This window comes from Silurus aristotelis, assembly GCF_946808225.1.
Source record: "Silurus aristotelis genome assembly, chromosome: 17".
NCBI classification, from domain to species: Eukaryota; Metazoa; Chordata; class Actinopteri; order Siluriformes; family Siluridae; genus Silurus; species Silurus aristotelis.
This window is the reverse complement of record NC_139590.1, coordinates 23,004,079-23,031,752: the sequence shown is the minus strand read 5'-3', so window position 1 is coordinate 23,031,752 and position 27,674 is coordinate 23,004,079. Positions and strand designations below refer to the sequence as shown.

The 27,674-nt window shown below is 38.3% G+C and overlaps 3 protein-coding genes across 5 annotated transcripts; 1 reads left to right on the top strand and 2 right to left on the bottom strand.

The window, feature by feature from the left end:
• Window positions 1-356: 356 nt before the first annotated feature.
• Window positions 357-4,234, bottom strand: LOC310740113 (uncharacterized protein). The gene is made up of 5 exons (XM_083566591.1): window positions 4,077-4,234; window positions 1,561-1,664; window positions 1,359-1,476; window positions 869-1,111; window positions 357-759 (listed from the first exon to the last, which is right to left on the bottom strand). The coding sequence occupies exons 2-4, from the start codon at window positions 1,661-1,663 to the stop codon at window positions 904-906; spliced, it is 429 nt and encodes a 142-aa protein (XP_083422717.1). The 5' UTR covers window position 1,664; window positions 4,077-4,234; the 3' UTR covers window positions 357-759; window positions 869-903.
• On the top strand, window positions 1,673-21,579 carry ift70 (intraflagellar transport 70). Of its 3 annotated transcripts, none has more exons than XM_083566519.1 (19): window positions 1,673-1,873; window positions 6,215-6,280; window positions 9,140-9,349; window positions 10,361-10,417; window positions 10,604-10,739; window positions 12,280-12,384; window positions 12,698-12,826; window positions 13,186-13,235; window positions 14,411-14,563; window positions 14,705-14,770; window positions 14,928-14,981; window positions 15,454-15,519; window positions 16,830-16,906; window positions 17,004-17,214; window positions 18,181-18,252; window positions 18,675-18,778; window positions 19,619-19,697; window positions 20,095-20,224; window positions 21,199-21,579. In XM_083566519.1, exons 2-19 carry the CDS (start codon window positions 6,275-6,277, stop codon window positions 21,333-21,335), a joined length of 1,842 nt encoding a protein of 613 aa, XP_083422645.1. In that variant the 5' UTR covers window positions 1,673-1,873; window positions 6,215-6,274; the 3' UTR covers window positions 21,336-21,579. The 3 variants fall into 3 exon arrangements, with proteins under 3 accessions (XP_083422645.1, XP_083422644.1, XP_083422643.1); XM_083566518.1 differs by lacking the exon at window positions 1,673-1,873 and adding an exon at window positions 5,898-6,107 and having other exon boundaries at window positions 15,454-15,507; XM_083566517.1 differs by lacking the exon at window positions 1,673-1,873 and adding an exon at window positions 5,898-6,107.
• On the bottom strand, window positions 21,161-27,043 carry cUnh16orf89 (chromosome Un C16orf89 homolog). The gene is made up of 8 exons (XM_083566565.1): window positions 26,570-27,043; window positions 25,663-25,815; window positions 24,564-24,714; window positions 24,362-24,479; window positions 23,121-23,283; window positions 22,503-22,607; window positions 21,929-22,006; window positions 21,161-21,720 (listed from the first exon to the last, which is right to left on the bottom strand). The coding sequence occupies exons 1-8, from the start codon at window positions 26,730-26,732 to the stop codon at window positions 21,617-21,619; spliced, it is 1,035 nt and encodes a 344-aa protein (XP_083422691.1). The 5' UTR covers window positions 26,733-27,043; the 3' UTR covers window positions 21,161-21,616.
• Window positions 27,044-27,674: the final 631 nt, after the last annotated feature.

The following is a 27,674-nucleotide window of genomic DNA, read 5'->3' as shown; positions in this document are numbered from 1 at the left end:
TTATTATTTTACTTCTTTTTCATTCGATATTATTTACTATATTTTTGCATGTATTTTTTTGTTGTTGTATTTATTTCTAGTTTATTTTGTATTCTTTGACATACATTTTCTCAGTTTTATTTTATTTGAATTTTGTATTCAATATTATTTGTAATTATTAGAATTTTATTTGTTGAATTAAATTTTGGTGTATTTTATTCACATTTCTTTAAATTTTTTGTTTATGATATGCCATTTATAATACCCCCCCACCAGCCAAAAAGTAATAATAATAATAATAATAATAATAAAAATATTATAATAATTTTATAACAGAAAATACAATTCTTTTCCTATAACTGCATGCCACAAATATGTCAAGTTCATGCAAACATCGTATTTTATTCGTAGCTTAGATCATGAGCCAGAAGAAATAAAGCACCACGTCACCATGCTCAGAGAGAAATCCTCTAAATGCACAATAATCTTCTAAAACGTGCTCCAAGTAATACATGTCCTCATTACAATACGTTTTGACATCAAATCTATATAAAACTCCTCCACTGATTTGACACAGAATTCTACAGAATGTGTACATAAATAATGTCATTAATAAATCCAAATCGATGATTCTACAAGTATAGATTGATATATTGAGCTGTTTATACCATATATTTTTGTTGCTCTGCCATGCAGCCAGAAGCCACAAAACGGGGGCGATTTGGATGGTTCAGCATTTTGTGTATTACCTGTTTCCCAGCAACATGCAGTAACAAGATGCTAAAAAGAAGAAAACAAAAGTAAAATGCTATCGAAATGCATTTTTTGACTAATTGTATATATATGTACAGAGAGAGTATGTTTATATGTATGGATTAGGAGAGAGTACCAGCTCTAACAGAAAGTCCTGGACGTTCAGTGGCTTCACGAAGCTGGAGCTCGAGCTTTGACCAGTCTCCTTCGTCCTGGAGTGACGGGAACGGTGGCTGCGGGAGCGTTGGCCTTCTCCATCTTCAGTTCGTCGATGAAGGTCTCGACTGGCGTGAACTTCTCCGTCAGCTCGCCGAGGTGGGCTTTCAAGGCGTTGAACTCCTTGAACAAGTCGTCCACAGCCTCAGACAGAGAATGGATCCTGAAAATAAAGTAAAAACTCTAAGTGGAACTATCATTGACATGTATCCAAACCATCCAGGAAGCCCTTAAATGAACATGCAGCATTTCCAGTAGCCATAATAACATGTTCTGCTCCTAAATAAATCCAGGAACTGGTTTGCTTCCACCGCAAAACCCAAACCAGCAATTTTCCTTTCTGGCTATAGATTTTTCTTTTTTACAGCCTGCCATCTTGATCATGGAAATATATCATGACATCTTGGTACCTGGAGTAATCAGGCAGCAAGGTCTGGTGGTTGCTCTTCACCTGGTTCAAGATATCGAACCTCCAGTCATCCAGAACTTGAGTCAGATTCGCCACATTCCTCATGCTCACTTTCTCAGCTGGAAGGAAATAATAAAAGCTGTTTTTTTTTTTTTTTTCCTGCATTTTCTTGTAAATTTTTCCATGACCAAAAAGGAACTCACATCCGTCACGGTAGTTCCATTCCTTAGTAACAGGGCGTTTCTTTTGGCCGAGCACGACGGCCGTGGTTAGAGCAAGAAGCAGCAAGCTCAACCTGAAACCCATCCTGGCAAGCCAAACACAAAAATGGAAAAAACCAGGAGGAGGAGCATGAGCGCTGAGATGTTTAGAGATTTTTGTCCGGCAGCCGGAACATTCCGTACCCACATCCTTATCCCAGATCCCATCTGGAATAAAGTTACTACTTTTTTGGATAAGTGCATGAAGACAAACAGCAATTGAATGTTCACATATTTAAGAATAATTTTCTAAAAGGTGATTTATTATGTTGAGCATAAAATCATCACACAATCTTTATACATATCATTTCCCAGTTTATATGTTCACTACAGCTTTGCTTTAATGAGCTGTGAATAGCTCGATTATTTACCACATTTACAAATTCTGGATATTTTTTTACCTTCACAGCTTTCAATCTCGCCTCAAATGTTCATTTATTTCATACATCCCATTCATTTATCATGTACATACATCATATAATTTTATCTCGTGTACTGTACCAGTTTGTCTTCTCCTTCATTGATTTTTCTTCATTTTTATTATTTCCACATTTACATGTACACTGATACTGAAGACATCCAAACTACAAAAGAACATGTTTGGAATTGAACAAAAAACTCTTTTTGACAGCTTTGTATTTTGTCAGTCAGCCTCATAAAGTAGTCAACTGGAATGGTTTTGCGAACTTCTTGAGGAGTTCCCAGAGGTGTTGAGTGCTGGTTGGCTGCTTTTCCTTCACTCTCCCACCCAACTTATTTCAAACCCATCTCAACAGAATTTAGATTGGATGATTGTGAAACCCAGGTCATCTGATGAAGCCCTCCATCACTGTTTTTCTTGGACAAATAGTTCTTATATAACCAAGAGATTTCATTGTCTTGTTGGAAAACAAACACTGGTCCCACTAATTGCCTACATTTTGGCAAATTCACCAATATTGTTACCAGATAAGCATCCCCACGTCATCACACCTCCTCCTCCATGCTTTACAGTGGGAACCAAACATCTAAGAACCGTATGTTCACCGTCTGTCCGTTCCTTGTGTTTCTTAACCCAAGCAAGTCTCTTCTGCATGTTTTTTCCCGAAACAATAGTTTCTTTGCCGCTATTCGACCATGAAGATGTCTAAACAGTGATTGTTAAAATATGGCACTTGAACTTTGAGAAGCATTTATGTAAATTGATATCTAAATCAAGTAATTCTAATAAACGTATCCTCTGCAGCAGAGGTAGCTCTTAGTCTTCCTTTCCTCATGAGAGCCTGTTTTATCATAGCAGTTGATGGTTTTGGAGACTGCACTTGGTGATGCATTCAAAGCTCTTGAGATTTATTTGGGATTGACTGACCTTCATTTCTTAAAGTAGTGATGGACTGTCCTTTTCTCTTTCCTTAACTGAGTGCAATCTATGAATTTGTACAGTAGGTGGTCTATAGGGCGGTGGTCTCTGTACTCATTCTTGCCTCTGCTCAAGACAACTGATGCTCTAAAGCACATTAAGAAGGCAAGAAATGTCAGAAATAAACTCTTGGCAAGACATGTGAATCTGATGCGAGAATGCCGTAAATTTGCCAAGCTGCCATGAAAACTAAATGTAGATACTTTGGACAGTTGAAAATGTAGAACATATTCTGGCTTCACATTTTTGTTTGCTAATTCCACACCTGTTCTTTAATAGTTTGGATGTCTTCAGTTTTAATGTAAATGTTGAAAATAATAAAAAATAAACTGGTACTTTATTTATCTTGTGCATTTATCCCATATATTTATCCGATACATACATCAACACAACAACTGCCTTTACAATATCCTTTTAGAAGAATCTTAACATTTATATTTAGATTTCTGTCTTCAATCCTAGTATTTAGAGAGACACAGCTCTAAACAGCTCCACATTTATACAGTTCCTGCATAATCTGTTCTTTGGCTTAAAATTCGCTTTCTATTTTTGAGACATTTTTGGCTGTCTGACTTCTTTTGGAAGATAAACTGGACTAGATTTGAAGCTCTGAATGCCTCCACCGTCCTCAATGGATCATACCTGCCTTCTGAGTTGTTTTTAACCTTTACTTTAACATCTCTGAATTCTGTACCCACATTTTTTTTTTTAAATCCTGCATAATTTCATAATTCTTTTAATATCCTTCAATGTTGTTTTTGATGCTTAGACGTTTTCGAGCTTGGTCTATTAAATTTACTGAAAACAACAACTGGCAAAATGCTTCTTTTTGTCGTTTTATAGGTTGTGTCTTAGCTGTAACTGATTCCACAATGCAATAAACTTTCCTGAAAATTCCAACATTAACCCCTTAAAGAGGCTCCATAACCGCACCCTCGAACTTTAATACCTCACCATGCTGCATTTAACTCTCAGCACATGGATAAATAAAGAATTCGGAATGAAATGCAATGTTAGAAACATCAAAAGAATCTGAAAGAAGTGCAAATTTCTGTTGTACCTGTTGCTGTCTGCAGCTCAGTGTGTGTCCTCAGTTGGGGTTTTCTCTCAGCAGTGTCCGGACGCAGCCTCAATACTCAGCACACGCTTCAGAAACCTATAAATATACAACACACACACACACACACACACACACACACACACACACACACACACACACACACACACGCACACCCTCTCCTTTTCTCTCCATCATCTGAGCTGACACACACACATACACACACAGACACAGAAGCACACATGTATAAGCAAGTCTTTGTAATTTGGACAGGATTTTTCCCCCTGCAGGGTTATAACACTTCAAGTGAGAATTATTAGACAAAGTTTTGGCAGGGCAAAAAAAAGGCTAAACAAAAAAATTGAAAAAGCAAACAAAAACTGCTAAAACTACAATATAAGTAGGATAAAAGACATATAAGGCAAAAGGTGTTACACAACTTAACTGTTGTGTAACCTTTTCCATTTATACGTTTGTGTTTTCTTTCCTGTTGAATTTGCACAAAAACTCCAAATTTGCCTTCATTTCAACTCAACAAAAAGATTTGTGTTGAATTGTGTTCATTGGGTTTCTTGCATTCATTTTTGCTGTACGAGATTCGAGTCTGTGATGCAGCGCTCTGTTCTACTGCCTTTTTCTACAATATATAGATGGGTTCTATAGACGTGGGGTCAAAATTCATTACTCATCTCAATCTATTCCACCACCATTTATTTAATATATATATTTAACCATATTATACTGTTTACATGCTGTTTTTTTGCACCTTTTTTTGCACCTCTTGACTGCTGCTACTGCTGTTTTTGCACTACATTGTGTTTGTTTACATATAATCTTGGTTATAGTCACTCTTAGAGTATACAGTAGGTTTAGTTGTCGGCACTCTCGTGTGTTATGTGTTTTGTCCCACACTGTCTTGTTTTGTCTGTCTGTCCGTACTGTTGTCTGTCTGCACTGTCTGTCTGTACTGTTTTTCATCTGCACTGTTTGCACTCAGTTGCACTCGATGCACTTGATGTAGTTTTATGTTGTGTGTTGTAGCTTTATGTTGTTTAGTGTAGCACCAGGGTTCTGGAGGAACGTTGTCTTGTTTTTACTGTGTACTGTGTACCACTGTGTATAGTAGAAATGATAATAAGAATAAAAGCCTCTTGACTTGACTCTTGACTTGATAATGATGGTATTAAGAGGAGGATTGATTCAGGCAGGACATCACTAAAGGCCTGGGAGTGAAATGCACAGTATTGATATTAGTTTTGTGATTCTAATAAACATCCACTGGTCAAAGTTTTGCAGAATGTTATTATTATTATTATTATTATTATTATTATTATTATTATTAGTAGTAGTAGTAGTAGTAGTAGTAGTAGTAGTAGTAGTAGTAGTAGTAGTTGTTGTAGTTCCAGAAATAGTGTTATTATTTATACAAAAAATATATAAATATTAGCAATTTTTTTTTTTTAGTTGTTTGTATCTGTTTATTAATTAAACGTATATTATCCTTTGTTTTGTTTACATATATAATAACAAATAGTATAACACATCTTAGAAATAATATGAATGCAAATTTTTATTATATAATAATAATATATACAGTATATTAATAAATAAATCCGTTTTATTTATTTAATAATTAATAATGTAGCAAATATACATGTATACTGAATTATGACCGCAAACATAAAACATATTTGTAAAAGTTTTTAAAATACTTCTAAATTGAATCAATTATATTTGTGATATTTGATTTTGCGAGTTTAAATCTCAGTAACAAATATGATAAGGTTGTTATTAATGTTTTTTTTTGTTTTGTTTTACACGAAGGACGCTAAAGGGAAGGATTTCCGGTTCCGGTGTTGTTGCTAAGTAACGGAATCTTGTGCGTCGTTGATACAGGCTGCAACGTTGTTAAGCGTCAGTCAGAAGTGCGCGCTTTAATGGTATTTATTTACTATTATGAAATAAATAAAGTGTGTGGAAATGACGCTGACACCGATTAAAGATGGCGATTTCACCGCTACGGTTTATAAACTGGTGAGTTCAGGCTGACTTTAGGCTTAGCTTAGCTACCTCACGCGCTATTTGTAATCGTATTGTTTATTTTCTACTTTTATTTATTTTATTATAAATTATATTTACAGATTAAAGACGGGCGTTATGTAGACGCCATTCACATCCTGAGCAACGAACTGCAGAAAAACATGAAAGTAAGTCCCATTGCATTCCTACTCGGTGTTTAGTGTTACTACATGTGTCTCTTCTATGACACTTCTGTACATGCTGTGACTATTCTATGAATGTTTATACCTGTTCTGCACATGCTGTGGCTGTTCTATGAATGTTTATACCTGTTCTGTACATGCTGTGGCTGTTCTATGAATGTTTATACCTGTTCTGCACATGCTGTGGCTGTTCTGTTACTGTTTATACCTGTTCTGCACATGCTGTGGCTGTTCTATGAATGTTTATACCTGTTCTGTACATGCTGTGACTATTCTATGAATGTTTATACCTGTTCTGCACATGCTGTGGCTGTTCTATGAATGTTTATACCTGCTCTGCACATGCTGTGGCTGTTCTGTTACTGTTTATACCTGTTCTGAACATGCTGTGGCTGTTCTATGAATGTTTATACCTGTTCTGTACATGCTGTGGCTGTTCTATGAATGTTTATACCTGTTCTGCACATGCTGTGGCTGTTCTGTTACTGTTTATACCTGTTCTGCACATGCTGTGGCTGTTCTATGAATGTTTATACCTGTTCTGTACATGCTGTGACTATTCTATGAATGTTTATACCTGTTCTGCACATGCTGTGGCTGTTCTATGAATGTTCATACCTGCTCTGCACATGCTGTGGCTGTTCTATGAAGGTTTATACCTGCTCTGCACATGCTGTGGCTGTTCTATGAAGGTTTATACCTGTTCTGCACATGCTGTGGCTGTTCTATGAATGTTTATACCTGTTTTGCACATGCTGTGGCTGTTCTATGAATGTTTATACCTGTTCTGTACATGCTGTGGCTGTTCTATGAATGTTTATACCTGTTCTGCACATGCTGTGACTATTCTATGAATGTTTATACATGTTCTGCACATGCTGTGGCTGTTCTATGAATGTTTATACCTGTTCTGCACATGCTGTGGCTGTTCTATGAATGTTTATACCTGTTCTGTACATGCTGTGACTATTCTATGAATGTTTATACCTGTTCTGCACATGCTGTGGCTGTTCTGTTACTGTTTATACCTGTTCTGCACATGCTGTGGCTGTTCTATGAATGTTTATACCTGTTCTGCACATGCTGTGGCTGTTCTATGAATGTTTATACCTGTTCTGTACATGCTGTGGTTGTTATATGAATGTTTATACCTGTTCTGCACATGCTGTGGCTGTTCTATGAATGTTTATACCTGTTCTGTACATGCTGTGGCTGTTCTATGAATGTTTATACCTGTTCTGTTCTGTTACTGTTTGTACCTGTTCTGCACATGCTGTGGCTGTTCTATGAATGTTTATACCTGTTCTGCACATGCTGTGGCTGTTCTATGAATGTTTATACCTGTTCCGTTCTGTTACTGTTTGTACCTGTTCTGCACATGCTGTGGCTGTTCTGTTACTGTTTATACCTGTTCTGCACATGCTGTGGCTGTTCTATGAATGTTTATACCTGTTCTGTTCTGTTACTGTTTGTACCTGTTCTGCGCATGCTGTGGCTGTTCTATTAATGTTTATACCTGTTCTGCACATGCTGTGGCTGTTCTATGAATGTTTATACCTGTTCTGTGCATGCTGTGGCTGTTCTATTACTGTTTATACCTGTTCTGTGCATGCTGTGGCTGTTCTATGACTGTTTATACCTGTTCTGTGCATGCTGTGGCTGTTCTATGACTGTTTATATGCTGAGATTGTTCTCTGGCACTGCTATATGTGTTGTGACTGTTCTGCATATATTGTGACTGTTCTATGTCTCTTCTGTACAGGCTGTGAATGTTATATGACTCTTCTCTTCATGCCATATCTTTTTATGACCCTTCCTTACATGCTGTGACTTTTTTTTATTACTCTTCTGTACATGCTTTGACTTCTCTATGACTCTTCTGTACATGCTGTGACTGCTCTATGACACTTGTGTACATGCTGTGACTGCTCTATGACATTTTGGTACATACTGTGACTGTTTTATGACACTTCAATACATGCTGTGACTGTTCTGTACATGCTGTGATTGTTTCGTACATACTCTGACTGTTCTATGACTCTTCTGTTCATGCTCTGACTGTTCTATGTCCCTCTCTTCATGCTATATCTGTTTTATGACTCTTCCGTAGATCTTCTGACTGTTCTATTACTCTTCTGTACATATTAAGACTGTTCTATGACACTTGTGTACGTGCTGTGACTGTTCTGTGACTGTTCTGTGATCCTTCTCTACATGCTCTGACTCTTCTGTTCATGCTCTGACTGTTCTATGACTCTTCTCTTTATGCTATATCTGTTTTATGACTCTTCCGTAGATCTTCTGACTGTTCTATTACTTTTCTGTACATATTAAGACTGTTTTATGACACTTGTGAACGTGCTGTGACTGTTCTGTGACCCTTCTCTACATGCTCTGACTGTTATATGACTCTTCTGTTCATCCTCTGACTGTTCTATGACTCTTCTCTTTATGCTATATCTATTTTAAGACTCTTCCGTAGATCTTATGACTGTTCTATTACTTTTCCGTACATATTATGACTGTTCTATGACACTTGTGTACGTGCTGTGACTGTTCTGTGACCCTTCTGCACATGCTCTGACGGTTCAATGACTCCGATGTACATGTTGTGACTGTTCTCTGTCTGTTCTGTGAATGCTGTATCTGTTCTAAGACAATTGTGTTTAAACTGTGACAGTTCTATGACTGTTTTTACACGCTGTGACTGTCTATGACTGTTCTGTTCATGCTTTGATTGTTCAGAAACTCTTCTGTGCATGCTTTTTTTTTAATATATATATATAAACTGTTCTCTAAATCCTGTGACTGTTCTTCTACTCTGTTTTCTCTTTTTTTGTGCAGTCTAGAGCAGCTCTGTCTCTTCTGGGTTACTGCTATTACAATGTGCAAGATTTCGCCAGCGCAGCAGATTGTTACGAGCAGCTCATTCAGCTGCACCCAGAGGTGGAAGACTATAAACTGTACTATGCGCAGTCCCTGTATGGAGCTTGTGCTTTCCAGGATGCAATGAAAGCCACGTTTCTTCTGGACAACCCTACGAGTCAAACCAAGGTGATCTGATCCACCCTGGTGTAGAAGAAAAGCGTTTCTCAGAATGATGTTACTGCAGATTTTAGGGTTTGCAAATAAAACACATTTAAAAGGGGCAGTAGTGTAGATGCTTACAAGCATTTCGTTCACCTTTAAAATGCCCGGCATTGGTTAGTCATCAGATGCACAGCTGTGAAAATATACCCCGAGATTATGCTTCCGCAACCAAATCCGTAGCGTTTTACCGCTTCAATTAGTGGTTTAGGTTCTGTTTATGATGTTGTGAAGACAAACCTCGGGACTGGGAAAGACCCGTAACGTGCCATTACTCGAAAACTATAATCAGCACTGTATTTTATACGACCTCAATAAAATAAAAGATGGACATGTTCTAATTCATTCATAAGGCAATAGTCACATTTGTGTAATTATTGTAGCTGTTTATTTTTCACAAAATATTAAAAGTATCTGGACACCTTACTTTCTCATTCCCCAAACTGTTGGCAGCACTCAATTTTATACGATGTCTTTGGATGCGAAATCGTCGCGTTGCTACGACAGTTTAGCGATATGGATTCTTTAGCGTTTTTTTATGTCCAGCTTCCAGAGTATCTCTTAAAAGGAGAAAACCCTGATAATATCAAGGGAGCGAATGAATGAAGGATGGAAGAGATGAAGACGTATGTTAAAGTCTGCTAAAAAAAAACAAAAAAAACAGAACAGTTAAGTAGAATATATCTTCAGAAAAAAAAAATTAATGTAAAAAACACACACACACACACACACACACACACACACACACACACACACACACACACACACACACACACACACACACACACTTATATATACACATCTGTATTCCCCAAATGGGATCTAACAAATGTAAACGATGTAATTGCATTTTTTTTTTTTTATTTATTTCATTTTATTGAATCCATTTAATAAAAAAAAATAAAAAAATTTAAACCAGTTAGAATAAAATTCATTAAAATAATGCTAATTCCTCGATCCGTTCTCGTTCGCCTGCAGATGATAAAACTTCAAGCCGCTATAAAGTACGGTGAGGAAGACTTTCCAGCCGCGATGGTGAGTTATATGTTTTATTTCGCTATAAAGTACCGTTAATATTCTGACCGTTTTCTTTTTTGCTGTTGAGATGCCTTTATACTGGCTTTGGGTTTTAGCTCTTTGAGTTTACTGACCTCTACATGCACTTGGAAGTAGCTGATTTTTTTATTTTGGCTAAAATTAAATAAAGAATTCTGGTTCCAGGCTTTGGTGGAGCAGTTGCCCGTAGACGACCCGGACACCGAAGTGGACCAGGGCTGCTTGCTGTATAAGCTCGGAGAATACGAGAAGGCCTGCTCCAAGTTTACAGGCGCCATGCAAGTGCTGGGATACCAGCCAGGTGAGCAAACCAAGACTATGTTTCTCTTACACACACAGACACACACTTCAGTCCACACACTCAATCAGTTTTATTTGCATGTGTAAAACCACTCACATTGGAGACGTTCTTTATTTCCTGGAATATTGAACACATACAGTATGTGAGGGAAAAAAAGTGCTCTGTGTAATAAGGGTATAGGAGGATAATCAACAGCAACATGGTGTGATAGAGTTCCTGATACCACCATGAAGTTCATTATTTCTCCTTTATCATATCATGTTGAATTTTCCTTATGGTACAAAGATTGGAGAGGAACGTTTCATAATTTCTATAATTACATTAACATTAGTTCCTTTCCTCGCTTATGTTATAGCAGTTATAACACCAGAAAAAAGGTGCTTTTTACTTGAACATAGTTTTTAAAGTTCTTGTTTAAGGGCCAAAGAGTGGCAGCTTGGTGACCCCCAACTTTCCAATCATTAACCCTTTACCACTGAGTTACTGCTTCCCCAGTAACAAAGTAAATGTAATTCGTTACTGTATTCAAGTCGCTTTTTTTGTGTGAACTTTACTGAAGTATTTCCGCTTAGGGAGACTTTTAACTTCCCTACATTTTAAAGTGAAATATCGCACTTTTTTACTACATTTTGCGAAATCAGTCGTTCCTTTTTATTTATTTGTGGATAAAAAACCGTAACAGGTCAAACACGCAGCAAGATTTTGGTTGGCGTTCTTGGCAAGAGTCTTGGGATAAAAACGATAATAGGAACATTATAGTCATAATAAATCATAGCACTGTGGATACTTAAGTACATTTGAAGGTAAATACTTTTGTACTTTTTCTCAAGTGAAAGTTTAAAAGGACACTTTTACTGGAGTCAAATTTTACCGAGTTTGTGTACTTCATCCTCCACTGAGTATATATTATAATTAAATGTACGGCAGTCGGCTATGTATTATTGTATTCGAGAGATTTATAAAGAGAATTTATCTTTAATTATTCATATACAGATGAATAATCGAGCATATGCTCCGCCCTCCACTCCGCATACACATGTACTATGTAGTTTATACAGTATGGTACTGTAAATTGCTCAGTTTTGATAAATTATGTGCTGTAATTTGTTACAAATGAGAGTTTAATACCCCATACTGATCACCCTTCTTTAAGACTTCTAGGTAGGCTAGGCCAGGTCACGACGTAGAATATTTTCAAGTCTTGTTGGTGTCAACAGGACACATCTCCATTGTGACATCTCTGTTTTCCTCATTTCCTCCAAAAATACTGTGCATACTCCACGTGCATGCAGTTATAGAGCCGTATTTAATAGTGTGTTGTGTTCCATGTTTTCGTTTTGAGGAAATTAATGTTCAGATACATTTCCATACAAACAGGGAAAGTGATCTGTGAATCCATAAAATGACATGTTTATATTGGCAGGACGAGCCGGCGGCCCTCAGGGTAGTCGTTTCGTTTCAGTCTGGAAGTGGTTGCGGTATGGGAGATCTCCATCTTTCACTGTGTCTCATTTATTTTATTTTATTTTTCCGTCTCCAGATTTGGCCTACAACATCGCCCTGTGTTACTACAGCCTCAGGCAGTACGCCGCAGCCCTCAAGTACATCCGCGAGATCATCGAGCGTGGGATCAGGGAGCACCCAGGTTTATATCTGCTCATTATCTCATTGAAAAAATAAATAAATAAACGCCGGCTTCTACTTCTTCTTCTTGCATAAGGGGATAACCTTTATTTTCCGTTCCAACATGAACCTCTTGGGCTTGTCATGATGTCATTTTCCAAAAATGAGCTTATATAACAGACATAATGTTCAGTTCGATTTAATCAGAGAAAAACAACACAAGTTCAGTCCAAGGTTTATTTTTGTGCGTATTTCCATAAATATTGCTCGTATTACTAATAACTGAGACGCCGAAAACAATCAGTTTATTGATTACCATTTTTTTTAATGCGCAGAACTCGGAGTCGGCATGACAACCGAAGGGATCGAAGTGAAAAGCGTGGGAAACACGCTCGTGCTGCACGAGACCGCCTTGATCGAAGCGTTTAACCTGAAAGCAGCCATCGAATATCAGCTGAAGAAGTGTGAGTAGAAACTATAGACAAAACAACAGCGCAGTGTTTGAGTTGTGCTTGATCAGGAGGTCAAAGTAAAGGTCACAGAGGTCATATACGGAAACGTCGGTCTTGGTATACAAAGATGGTAAGTTTAAATCCCAGCCACACCAAGGTGCCACTCCTGGGGCCCTGAGCAAGGCCCTTGACTCTATAGCTGCTCCGGTGTATGAAGTAGTGACGGGGTAACGGTGTATGAAGTAGTGAGGGAGCTTTATCATCCGATATCAAGAATCATCTTTTATGACTCTAAAGCGCATAATATTCCGTGGAATCCTGAAGAAAATGTAATTGCCTTCGTTTCTTTGTCTTATTTTCGACCTCTACAGATGATGATGCTCAAGAAGCGCTAACGGATATGCCTCCCAGGTCAGAAGAGGTACTTGTCATTCTTTTTTTTTTTCCCCACACTCTATCATATGTGTTGTTGTTTTGTTTTTTTTACCTCCATCTCCATCAGTAACTCAAACGGCACTGCATTTTTGAGCTTGTCTTTGCGAGCAGAAGCTGTCAGATGAGCTGCATGCCTGTCGGTGCTGACATGTTTTCCAGCAGGCGTGCTTGGTCATGGATGCGATTCTTTTTTAATGAGTTCATCGATGAACCTTTTTCGCTTTCTGACCAGACAAATCATCTGCAAAATGATTTGAGTGAAAGGTTTGAAATGAAGGTTCCTCTGTGACACTGATGGGAGTTCAAGGCTTGTTGGCACACATACCTGTGTAAACTGATGAAAAGCTGCAGAGACATGCTTCTTTCTAAACACCTGGGGAGAAATAATAAACTCTGTTATAAACTCTGCCCCCCTGACTGACACAAATGTTTGTTCAGCCCTGCGGGAGACGCACTGAGACGTGCCCTGCCTAGTCAGACCCCCGAAATAGATCGCTGCTTTGTTTTTTGTTTTTTTGCAAAGTAAACACCAAATGTTTCTACATGTTACAACGTTGGATAAAGATTTCTCTGCATTAGGTATATTTCAATTCGTGATTCTTTTTAAAGCTGATTATTATAAATGAGAAACGTTTTAAAGGTTTGTGCAACTCTTTGGATTGGAAGTTGTTTCGCTTAGTGGTTTGCTGCCCTCTAGTGTCAGCAGTGTGTGTTCGGTGCATAGCCTGCGATACGCGGTTTGCTGCCCTCTAGTGTCCTCTAGTGTCAGCATTGTGTGCATTTCAATGCCTTCTCGGTGCATAGCCTGCGATACGTGGTTTGCTGCCCTCTAGTGTCAGCAGTGTGTGCATCTCCATACCATCTCAGTGCATAGCCAGAGATACGTGGTTTGCTGCCCTCTAGTGTCCTCTAGCGATACAATCCATTAAAGATCCATATGAAGTACGAATTTTAACGTTTAAACAAAGGTGTTCGGGATCGGTGGCATTTGGAAGAAAAAATAAACTTTCCGGCATTGACATTACAAACCACTGCCTCATGTCACCCTGTGGAAAAATCCCTCGCAGATAAAACAATAGGTGTAATATTGAATTAAGATGATGGTACTATCACTAGCCGGATCCTTCACATAAGCATTGCTTGTTTGTTTTCTAAACGCAGGAGCTCGACCCGGTCACGCTTCACAACCAGGCCCTCATGAACATGGACACCAAGCCGACCGAAGGCTTCGAGAAGCTCGCCTTCCTCCTGCAGCAGAGCCCTTTTCCTCCCGCTACCTTCGGCAACCTGCTCCTGCTTTACTGTAAATACGAGGTGACAAAGAACAATAAAATCAATCACACCATTTCTTCATTGCTTTTTTTTAGGTTGCCTAAAGATTTCTAATCTCTTGTTTCCTGCTGCGAATGTCCGTCTGTTCTGTGCTTAAATATTCATTATTATCTTTACTCACAGTATTTCGACATGGCTGCCGACGTGTTGGCTGAAAACGCACACCTCACGTACAAGTTCCTTTCTCCAGTAAGAAAAAGATGTTTAAGCCCCTCATTTTTACGGTTGGAACACCGCAGACGTTAAGGAGTTTGAATACTATTCAGTGTTACTGATGCAGAAGCTTGGTTTTGATAATGATTGTGTGTGTGTGCTGGTTTGTTTTGGTTTTCTTCTCTGTATTCAGTACCTGTATGAGTTTCTGGACGCCCTGCTGACGAGTCAAACCGCTCCTGAGGAGGTAAATATACAGTGGCCTCCTCTAATACCGTTGTAAATAAGCAAAATAAGGTTGTTAATAAAGTCATAGACAAGCCTTTTTTGCTGCTAATCCTATTTACCAAGCGAAAGAATAATGTAGAATGAGTTCATTAGAGGGAGCGGGCAGGTAGGACGTTTTAAAGACGAGGTAAGAGGTAGATCAGGAGAAGAATGCTGAGGTTGGAGACATTTATTATTTATTATTATTATTTATTTATTTATTTTTTATTTATTCATGCACACCCAAATGTTTGCTGTGTGCTGAAACAGAGTAAAACTGTTTACACTAAAAATACACTAAAATAAATCAATTTAAATTTCTTATTATTTACCAAGTTTCATGCATCCAGTTTCACACACTGCCCTCTGTTGACGAATACTCGGAACTACAGCTGTCGCTCTTACAGTACTTTAGCAAAACCTGAGCTTTTTTTGCGTGTGTTCTCCTGCAGGCGTTTCGGAAGTTAGATGACATGGCGGGAAAGCTGACCGAGCAGCTACGCAAGGTCACCAAGCAGGTTACATTTTTTTCCTTATTTTATATATTAAAGAATGTCATACTTTTTATCCGTTTATAGTTGCATTAGTTAACTATTGTTATTACACGTTATATCAGCTCTAGACAGTAAGAAGCGTTCCTTCATCAGTTTCTTTCTTCATTAATGAGTTAATAACACAAGACCAGAGAGGCAGAGTTCATCAGCACAAACTGTGATGTTCAACACAGATAGATAGATAGATAGATAGATAGATAGATAGATAGATAGATAGATAGATAGATAGATAGATAGATAGATAGATAGATAGATAGATAGATAGATAGATAGATAGATGAAAAACAATGAACAATATATAGAGTATAAATTAAAGAAAATATGATGGATGGATGGATGGATGGATGGATGGATGGATGGATGGATGGATGGATAGAAAAAGACAAAAAACAATAGATAGATATGAATGAATAGATAAATGTAAATTAACTGATGAATGAAACCCGGATAGATGGATGGATGGATGGATGGATGGATGGATGGATGGATGGATGGATGGATGGATGGATGGATGGATGGATGGATGGATGGATGGATAGAAAAAGACAAAGGGCAATAGATAGACGAATTAATAAATAGATATAAATGAAATGATGAATAAAAATATGGATGGATGGATGGATGGATGGATGGATGGATGGATGGATGGATGGATGGATGGATGGATAGAGAAAGACAAAGAAAAATAGATAGATATGAATGAACTGATAAATGAAACCTGGATGGATGGATGGATGGATGGAAAAAGACAAAGAACAATAGATAGATATGAATGAATGAATAATTGAATAGATATAAATGAAATGATGAATGAAAATAAGGATGGATGGGTGGGTGGGTGGGTGGGTGGGTGGGTGGGTGGGTGGATGGATGGATGGATGGATGGATGGATGGATGGATGGATGGATAGATAGATAGATAGATAGATAGATAGATAGATAGATAGATAGATAGATAGATAGATAGATAGATAGATAGATAGATAGATAGAAAAAGACAAAGAACAATAGATAGAAATGAATGGATAGATATAAATGAACTGGTGAATGAAAACAGGGAAAGACGGATGGATGGATGGATGGATGGATGGATGGATGGATGGATGGATGGATGGAAAAAGACAAAGAACAATAGCATGTAATAATAACGTTATTATTATTTTTTTAGTTTTTCTTAGTTGTTTCAGTCGAACCGACCAATCAGAATGCAGGATTTTACACTGAATTGATATAAAAGATATAATTGTACACTTAAAGGCGTTTTTCCCCCTGAAGGTGCAGGAATCACGGCGCACGCGGGACGACGAGGTTCTGAGGAAAGCAGTGGAAGATTACGATCAGCTTCTGGAGGAGTACGTGTTCAAACCTTCTCATCTTCACTTCTATCACTCATTCGCTCTCAGGTGAGTAAATGTCTTTTTTATTTATGATCTATTAATTTTTTTGCAGATACATCCCCGTGCTGATGGCGCAGGCTAAGATCTACTGGAACCGTGAGAACTACAGCATGGTGGAGAAGATTTTCCGCAAGTCGGTGGAGTTCTGCAACGAGCACGACACGTGGAAGCTGAACGTAGCACACGTGCTCTTCATGCAGGAGAACAAATACAAAGAGGCCATCGGATTCTACGAGCCCATCGTGAAGAAACACTACGATAACGTGAGTGCAAAGGAATTCGGATGCATTTCTGTAGGTTTCAGCGGCACGTTCACGAAATACGGTGTACTTCCGGTGGAAAAAAAGTTTAATTTAATGGTAAATAATGATAATAATTATTATTCTAAAGTAATAAAAAATGACAGAGACTCTTGACTTTGCATTGTAGTGTGATTACTGATAAAGTTTTTTTATTCGGGCTGGTTAGATCCTTGTTGAGAAAATAATAAAAAAAATAAAATCCTCCTAACATAATACATATGTAGTTAACCCTAACTTTTATATTTGTGTAATTAATTTGTAAGAAAAAATTAAAATAAAAAAATAATAATAAAAAAAACCCATCGAATTTAGGATTTCTTTTTTTCTTTTTAGGGCACGCGTTCTCTAATTTATTTATTTATTTGTTTGTTTTATTTAAATAATTTAACTGGCCAGATTTCATATGTGAAATATTTAAATGATTTTTCTTTCGACACAATTCCATCATATTCTCTCTCTCTCTCTCTCTCTCTCTCTCTCTCTCTCTCTCTCTCTCTCTCTCTCGCCCTATGTGGACTCACAGGAGGGTTAAATGAAAACCTAAAAATGTCAAATAAATAAAACAAATAACAGTACATGCACAAAAAATCTCATTATGCACTGCATTTGATTTGACATACATAGTAAACTATGAATTTGCATGAATTTAAATAATGCCCGGGAATTAAATTGGCTGTGACCCAGTTGTAGGATTTGTATTAAATTTGTATGTGTTTGTTTTCGCTCACTAGATGGAACAGTTTAACATTCAGGAGTGTCCCTGCAAACGAAAGCCTTCGGTAAAACGCGTGCTAGCATGCGAAGCGTTTGACTGCATGGGACGTTCAGTGTGGTGTTGAAAGCTTGCCGTGTCCATATCGATATCGTTTGACCGTGTTTTGGCGATCTTTACTCTTTCCTGAATAAGCAGCCATTTTTATATTTCAGATCCTCAACGTGAGCGCGATCGTTCTGGCTAACCTGTGTGTGTCGTACATCATGACGAGCCAAAACGAAGAGGTAAAGACTGTTCTGCATCAGTATCGGATTAGAGGAATGCTGTGGACTGATAAAACGATAATAATAATAATAATAATAAGAAGAAGAAGAATATATTATGCTATTTATTTGCCGTTAATATATTTGTTGGTCAGAATGATTGACAGTGTGGCGTAGAAGTGAAACAATAAAATAACAAAATAAATACTAAGAACGCAATAAATAATAGCAATGCCAGAAAAGGAACATTGTACAACATTTTTATGTGAAGTGTATCATAAAAACTGGAATAGAAAATGAAAAAAAATAATGTTCTCCGAATGTAAACGTTTATACGATTTCTCGTCTGTTAGCAAATATCTATTATTATTATTTGGATTATTTTGCCATTCTTCGAGGGTGCCAATAATTCTTGAGTGCTCTTGTGTATGGTTTGTTTAAAGGCTGAGGAGCTGATGAGGAAAATCGAGAAGGAGGAAGAGCAGATCTCGTACAATGACCCGGACAAGAAGGTGTTTCATCTCTGCATCGTGAACCTGGTGATCGGGTAACACAACAGGTTTTATATCAGAGATATACGGTGGGAAAAGTCATGTAGAAATCTAAGAATTGTACAAGGTACACTGGACAAAGGTTTGTGGACACCTGAATATCCCAGTCCACATTTGAGTTATAATAAGCTCCATTCTTCTGGGAAGATGTTCATCTAGATTTTTAGTGGAGATTTGATCAGCCACAAGGATGCTAGTAAAGTGATGACGGTGAGGTGAGGAGGCCTGGGGTGCAGTCAGCATGAAAGATTTGTCCCAAAGTTGTTCAATAGGGTTTGGAGCTCAATAGGAGGTGATCTTCCACACGTTCAAGTGAAGGGAACCTTAATGCTACCACATCCTAGAAGACATGTGGCTGGAAAAGCCAGGTGTCCCAATACTTTTGTCTGTATAGTGTATATAACAGTATTGACAGAACATTTTATTTAATACAAATTCTCTCAATTAGATGTAGAACATGTACTTAAATAATGCTTTAATCAGAAAAAAAAATATATAGAACTCCGTTTTGACACGCTCTAACTCCGCCCACCATCAGTATTAGTGAGCAACAGTACAAAAAAATGTTGGTACATTTATCTATCATTAATAATATATGGCAAAAAATCATATTCAAGTCACTACTAAAGTCTAATTTGTCACATATCTTCTGGGGGGTGGAGCTTTGTGTACATAATCGTTTACAAATAACAAAATTGGAGGTGGGGTTTAGTAAATAAAATTTAAATAATTGTTGCACTTTGCCTATTTAGCCACTTGAGGGCACTAATGCACCTTCAAAAGTTGCTTTTTCTCCAGACTATTTGCACTAACGCACGGTCCTTGTGTCGCTGCAGGACCCTGTATTGCGCGAAAGGCAACTACGACTTCGGTATTTCTCGCGTCATCAAGAGCCTGGAGCCGTACAACAAGAAGGTGCTGCGTATTTCACGTCTTCTTTCTTTCCCTCTGTCTCTTGCACATCCTCCAGTGTCGAGCGCTCCTACAATCCCTCTCTTCTGCAGGGGGTATTTATTTTTATTGTGCCAAAGCGGAAGTGCGCTCCACAACGAGCAGCTGAACAAACACGGCCTTTTTTTTTTCCGTTCTCAGAGCCGTGCTGAGACAAACGTGGACTTAAATGCACGATTTCAGCCGAGTTCTGTACTTGTCTAAGCCAGGATATGTTTTATTTAAAAAGATATATATACATATATACAATTCTACTAAACAGTGTGGCTTCAGTTCATACAAGAACCCCTTTTGAAAGTATATGATTTTAATCATATGTGGGATATTGCGGTATAACGGTTAATCCGTGTATGAATTTCAGCTCGGTACAGATACGTGGTTCTACATTAAGAGGTGCTTCCTGTCCCTGCTGGAGAACATGGCCAAGCACATGATCATGCTGAGGGACACTGTGGTGCAGGACTGCATCCAGTTCCTGGAACACTGCGAGCGTGAGTGTTCTTTCAGTAAAACATTTCGGGGAGCGGGTCGGTATTGGATCATTAGCATCGGCGAGTCGATAGTGAGTGAAGATTCAGCATCCCAATATGTAGCTTCTCTTTGTTTAGCTAGTTTGTAGCGAAGTATAATGCAAATGACTATGACTTGCACAAACATCTCCGTATGAGAGAACCATATTAGATATGATTAGACACGAAGCGTCGGCTGTTGTACGAGGTGGTATCAACGAGGTGGTATATACGGGGTATCGAAAAGTTCCGAGACTAGTTTTGTGACGCGCCAACAGACAACACGAGGCTGCACGCACAGTCACAGGGAGCACCAACCTTCATTAAAAGCTAAAAGACATCGTCCTGTGTACATCAGGAGCGACTGGTGCTATTCTGAGCAAGCGTGAAAGTCTGGGCAAATCCCGTTCAATGGGTTCTCACGTCTGCTTCAAGAGAGATCAAGAACATCACCGGAAGTCGACAAGAGATCAGGAAGACCTTTAACGAGCTCAACCCCTGAAAATGTCAAAACCGTTATTGTACATGATGATCGTCGGAGAACAGACGGAACAGTGCAGGCGATCCTCACGTGCGAAGGAACATCACATAGAAGTGTGACAAGAACTCCACCAGCGTGCCGTGGACGAGAAAACTGGGTGTACAAGACCCCATCATCTCCATGAACAAGTAAGGCGAGGCAGGTCATCGTCTTTTTCCCATGGTGCATCGAGAATTCGTCCCCAGGGGCCACAACGTCAATAGCGAGTTCTACCACCAGGTTTTAAGGCGTCTAACGGGGGGACATACAGCGAAAGCGACCAGGTCTGCGGCATGCTAGACTCCAAACTTTTTTATAACCACCTTGTGTATATGCTACATATCATATCAAGTCTCGATATAAAGCTTTGGACCAATCAAATCGCAGAATTCTTAAAAAAAAAAGTATTAATTATGCCTCCGTTCTCTCTTTAAAGTGTACGGTAAAGACGTCCCAGCCGTCATCGAGCAGCCTCTGGAGGAGGAGCGCACACACATGGGGAAAAACACAGTGACGTACGAGGCTCGCATGTTGAAAGCTCTGTGCTACGAAGTCATCGGATGGAACGACTAGCGACTCTGAACGACCGAACCCATACTTGCTCAGGTTTATCACGAAACCCAACTAACAATTCCACTAATATCCAGTAAAACCGCAGAACACCGGAATATTTCCACAAACATTTATTTATCATTTATTTTTCTTTAAAACGTTTCTCAACATCAATGCCGTCGCGCCGATATAATATTTAATACTGACGTAATATTTACTGTTGAATAAAAATAAAGAATAAATATTTTTTCGGCTACAGAATAAACGTGTATTTATATTATTGGATGTCATTTTTTTTTTTTTTACACCAGTGGTCGTTTTGTAATGTCCTGCTCCGACAGGTAAAAGTTGATGTAACCGCCCAATGCACTCATGGCCACGCCTGTCGTGTGACTCGAGCATCCGTCTGCAGAAAAAGACAGTATTGTTATCTTATTTACCGAACGGAAAAATGCTAAATAATCGAATTTAGTAAAATAAAAAAATAAATCAAAAGATTTTTTGATTGTAATCATTTTCCAAAATTAAACAGGATTACAAAAGCACATCTCTTTTTTTTTTTTTTTTTTATCTCTCATTCCTATTAAATGACATTTTTGAACCATGTTTCGCACCTTTCAGAGTTTTCTCCCTCCTCTTCACTCGCTTGTGCGCTGCGTCTAAAAATTCCTCAAACATTTGTGAGTAGTCGTCTGAGAGGAAAAGAAGAGCCGGTGAGAATGTTTTGCTGTTTACAATAAATCTTAAAGTTACAATTATGTTGTTGTATGTCAGCGAAAAAGTACAAAAGTATTTGTCCTGTGTCGAGTTCGAGTCTGGAGTTTCTTCATCATTTCTTCCTCTCTAAATGTTCTGCTTGATGTTGAACTGATGCTGAACTGTATGTTGGTGATCAGTAGATACACCAAGCGCCAATCAAGACCGGTTTAAAACAGAGCGTGCGCTCGATCCTGATTGGTGACTCGCTGCGTGTTTTTAAGTTTTTATCCTCATAAATAAAAAGGACTGATTTCACAAAATGTAGTTGAGTAAAAAGTCAAATATTTGACTGTAGTGGAGTAAAAGTCAAATGGAAATACGACAGCAGTTTACAGATACAGGAAAAAGCTACTTAAGTGCAGTAATGTATTACATTTACTACCTCACTATCCAACGCTGGTGTACGTTCATTTTAGTTCACACACTCACCATCTTTCCCAAAGCAGCCCAGGTCTTTGTCCTGCCAGGCCAGAATGTGCTGCAGCCAAGCAGCTTTATAAAAGTCCGAGAATCCAGCCAGCCCACATAAAAGAACTGAAAAAAAGCTTGAATGTTACAGAAAAAAAAAACCCAACACAAAAAGCTTAAATTCCTGTGTCCTGAACAAGAAAAGTACGTTTACAATGCGCCAACACCGGAGACTCCTTCTATATCTGGTAAATATCATCATATATAACTTATATCAGACCTCCAACTAGGATGAAACTCCTCTCAATTCAAAAACTCTGGACTGTTTTTGCAACCAGGAGTTCAGAGCATTCACCTTTCATACTCAAATAGCTTATGCTATACGTATATATTGGCATTCAATCAACAAATTCGCTTGTAAAATCTCTAACACTGACTGTACAGGTCTGATTGTTGGTTCGAAAAGCCAAAGCAGGTCCCCCCCCCCCCCCCCCTTTGCTTTATAGCTCGACAAGAACATCGTTCCTCGCTCCTCTCTACACACTCCCGAGGTAAGCTGAATAGATCATTGAAGACCTGTTTTGAACTGATATTAAATTGTTATAATAATTCTGTATATTGATTACAGTCATTACTAACTGTTCTCCATGAAGATATCTTGTATTTGCCAAGTGAGGCCTTTGATGCTCATCTCCTGGTTGCTCTTCATCATGTTGGAGCAGAAAATCTTCTGATAGTGTTCCACGGTGATGTTGACCCGTGACAGCCGGAGTTCTCCCTTCAGCATCCTGGCACATCCTTTCTAATAATAATAATAATATCAATAATAACAAAGCTGCAAGCGGTATTTTAGCACTTGGGCAGTAATAATATATCGATACACATGAGTATCGTGATATTTCTTTTGGTGATACTGTATCGATTATCCAAAATCTAAATTTAGGGAATCCAGTCATGCCTAGGGTTTACTTTTTGGACACACGGTTCAAAAGTTGTTCAAGGACTATGAGTGTATTTCCGAATAATTTGACCCAATGGTGGTAGAGAGCATTTGGATGATCCGCTGTGGAGACCCCTAATGGGAGCACCTGAAAGAAGAAGATGAAGAGGCGGTAGAGCTTTGGCAGTACTCTTACCATTTCCTTAGATGCTACATTTTACATCTTTTTTTACCAGGGGGGATCTACTGGGGTGGCAAGTGTCACTATACAAGTGTATAAGAAAAAACATTGCCACCCCATTTGCCACCCCAGCAGTATCCCACTGTATAAAATCTAAATTGTATCAGTTTTCTCGACCGAATTACAGCTTTTAAAAAAAAAAATCCAACCATAAAACAATGGCAAGAAATCTCGTCTTCCTATTCAAGCATAGTGCGAACAAACGACTCTTACGAACCGATTCGTTTTAGTGAATCAAGCTTATTCATTGCAACTGATCACAGACAAACAACTCAATCCGGCCCTTTTAACGAATCAAAGCATTTGTGTATATATATTTATATGCAAGTATATTATATTATTTGAGTTTATTTTGACGATATCTTTGCATGTATTAATGACTATTTCCAAAAGGATGTTGTTCAGTAGCTTGCGTCTTGAGGATTGTCCAAACTTTTGACAAGTGATGTCACGTGACAACAGCGCATTTAGCCCAGATATCAGGTTCAGGTAAAGTACATTTTTATAGACCATTATAAAAATGTGTTCCCCATAGGCATGTAACGGTACACGTATTGGTACCGAACAGTTTGTTTAGTCTCCGCCTCACACTTTGAGCGCATCGTCACTGTGGTTTTTATTTTTATTAGTATTATTACATATGAAAACATTAAAAACAATGCCAGGGATATAAAAAAAAACTTTGCTCAGCTTCATTACCATCGTCCCGATCATAAAGTAGAGCAGCTGATGCGACAGGGAGTAGTGTGGACACCCGAATCGCGTCATTGTGTCCCTGCAGGCCTTTGTGACGATGCACGGCGTCCCGTCGTCTTTCCTTCCGAATAAAACAGGTGTGATTTGATGAGCATTGATTTTTTTTTCTTTTTTTCTTTATGAAATAGAACTTTTTCTTTCTTACCAGGTTCCCAGCAGCAGCGTCATGCACTTATCCCCGAGCTGCTCGTCGTAACACTCGACAGATCGCGGCGTAGAGTATGCGAGGGAAGGGTCCGTGGAGATCCATTCGTTAGGCAAGGACCAGAAGGACGCCGACAGGACGGGTTCGAACTCTGTAGGGGATTTACAAACTGATTAGGTGTAGACAATGTTTAATTACACAGGACGACTGGGACTGAAGGCTGCATAGTGCAGAGTTTGGATTTGGAGCTTGTTAACATCCTGTAGGTCTACAATAATGAGCGCAAACCTAAAAACACAAAGTTCAGGCTTTATTGGAGAAACATTAAAGGAAGAAACTCAGTGGTGTTGTTGTTTCTCCAGTAGAGGTTTCACTGGATATTTAACCCGGAAGTGCAAATCATTTTTTAAATATTTTTTCTCAGTATTCGTTTTATATACGAGGTGGTATCAAAAAGTCTCAAGACTGGCTCTGTTTGCAGAAAAGTACTTTATTTATCTACGTTTTCACACCATCACCTTCAAAACAGTCCCCTTTACACCGCAATACAGCGCTCCCAGCATTCCTGCCACTTCTGGAACGTGTCCTGGAAACGTGTCAAGCACCTTCTCTGATTCACGCTGGTTCTCCGCGATGGTGTCAAAACACCGACCTTTGTGGTAAGAATAGCACCAGTTGCACAGCTCGATGTCACACAGGACGATGTCTTTGGGAAACTGACTTTTGATTTTCGGTGCTCCCTGTGACTGCGCGTGCAGCCTTGTGCTGCCATCTGTTGGCATGTCACAAAACTAGTCCCAAAACCTTTTGATACCACCTCACATCTTTTTTTGCCTGTACATTTGGAGGTTTAAGTAGCAGTTTGAATTTGCCTTTGTTCAGAAGCTCAGCTTTCAGGATCTGGAGAATCTATGAAATGACGACAGGAGGCAAATCCCAACACAAACAAGCAGATTGGACCTGAAATCCTAAAGCCACGGGATCAAACAATCATCTATTGCACCTTGAATATGATTTATTTGCTTCAGTTATAAGGTATGTTATATTCCGGCCAAACCAAATTATATCCGTGTAATCAGATAAACATTTGAACATTTACCTTTGTAATATTTAGGATCCGTCTGCTGAAGAGATGCGACAGCAAGAGCTAAACTCTTGTCCAGCTTTTTGACCAGAGACACGGCGATGGAGCGCTGCGACAGGTTTAGAGAATCCGAATGGGTCTGGGATTTTGTGGCTTGCTGTAACTGGGCTGGGAAAAAAAATATACAGTACATATACCAAAAAATCCGATCTCATCCTGATGTTAGAGAAGATGTTTGATCCAGAATTATAATATTGTTATGATGAGGTCAAGGTCAATGTGGGAGACTGGAGCAGTATCATGACCTTGTTGGGGAAAATCTAGCAACCCTAGAGTGAGTCTTTTTCTGGCCACCATATCAAAATGAAAATGTAGGCAAAAATGCATGAAAATAAAAGCTTTATGAAATATTATTTTTGTCTTAAGAGGCCATGCATTATATATATTTTTCTTTCTTGGTTTCTCGGCATCACGACTAAATTGTCTCGTGATCTCGACATAACAAAAGTTGTTTTTCCTCGTGATTACGACTTAATTTTCTCCACATGCTTATGGTTATTATACATAATGCTTCATCTAGAATATTGATCAGTACATCATTTTTCTATGTATTCGGCATAAGAGCGTGTTCTAGAGGCAGCATGATCGCAGCATCATGGATATTAACCAACACCATTTGTGGCAGCGGCGCGTAAACTGCTGCCAAAATGATGCTGCCTCTAAAAGAATGTTTTTATGAAAGTCTTGATCGCGAGAAAAACAATATTTATGTCGAGATCACGAGAAAATTAAGTCGTGATCACGAGAAAAAAAGAAAGTGGCATCTACGGGCTTGTCAGGAGATGCAAAACTTCTCAACAATAGTCCCTTTGGAACTAATCAAATAGTCAATAAATATATTTTGATTGATTGAAGAGCTCACCTTGAAGTATGACATAACCAACAACACCATCCAGATTCATATTTCTGCTCTGCTGCTCAAAGAAATTGACTCCTTTAGACAAACTTTCCAAAATGTCATCTATAACCTCCTGGTGCGCAGGGCGCAGGCTCGCGACTATGAGGAGTGCCACGAGAGCGTGCATGATTCCAATAATAATAGTAATAATAATAAAAATAATAATAATAGTGCAGAAGTTGTATAATGATGACTCCAGATCCTGGCAGAGTTCCTCCTTGTGTTTTTTTATTCCTGATAAAGTGTAATGCAGAGGACCCCTGAATCCAGCCCTACATTCCAGAGAGTGTGTCCAGGAGTTACTGGAATAATGGGCGAGAAACTAAGAGTCACTTGGATTGGGCAAAAAATGAAGTCGAGGAAGGAGGACGCGTCCGACGTGTGAACTTCCTCTTTCCAATTTGCTTCCCTACAGTTACAAGTGGATTAATGAGACGATGGTAAATGGTGACCTCTAGTGGTAAAATGGGTGAAATACAACAACATTGTATTTATGTGCTCATTGAAGTCCACTTCGTCCACAACATTTTTGTAAATACAAATACAAAATACATAATAAATACAAATGTTTGCAATAGATTTTATTTTCAAATCCCTGAAATAAATCACGGATTTTAGGTGTTCTGTGAGGTGGTACAAATACAAGACTGAACATTTATTTATTCATTATAAGCTAATTGAGTTTTAATACAATTCTTGATTATGGACTGAACATTTCTTCAATCTTGATTATGAGCTAAAGACGTTTTTGATAAGGAGAAAAGTATATTGTCTCTAAACATTGTGTGTAAAATAAATACAAATGTGTGAAAGTTAAATTTTTAACTCCCTTATTATGAAATAAATTCAATGTCAGGTGTTCTGTTTCAGGTGCCACAAATCCAAAAACTCTGAGCTGATTAAAAAAAAAAAAAAAAAAAAACACAAGGCAAAATATATATTTATTAATAATTATGGGAAAGTTTTAATATAATTTTTTATTATGGCCCCAACATTATTTTGTGTTCATTATTGTGAATTTAAGAGCGTTTGGTTAATAAATAAATAAATAAATAAATTGAGATATCTG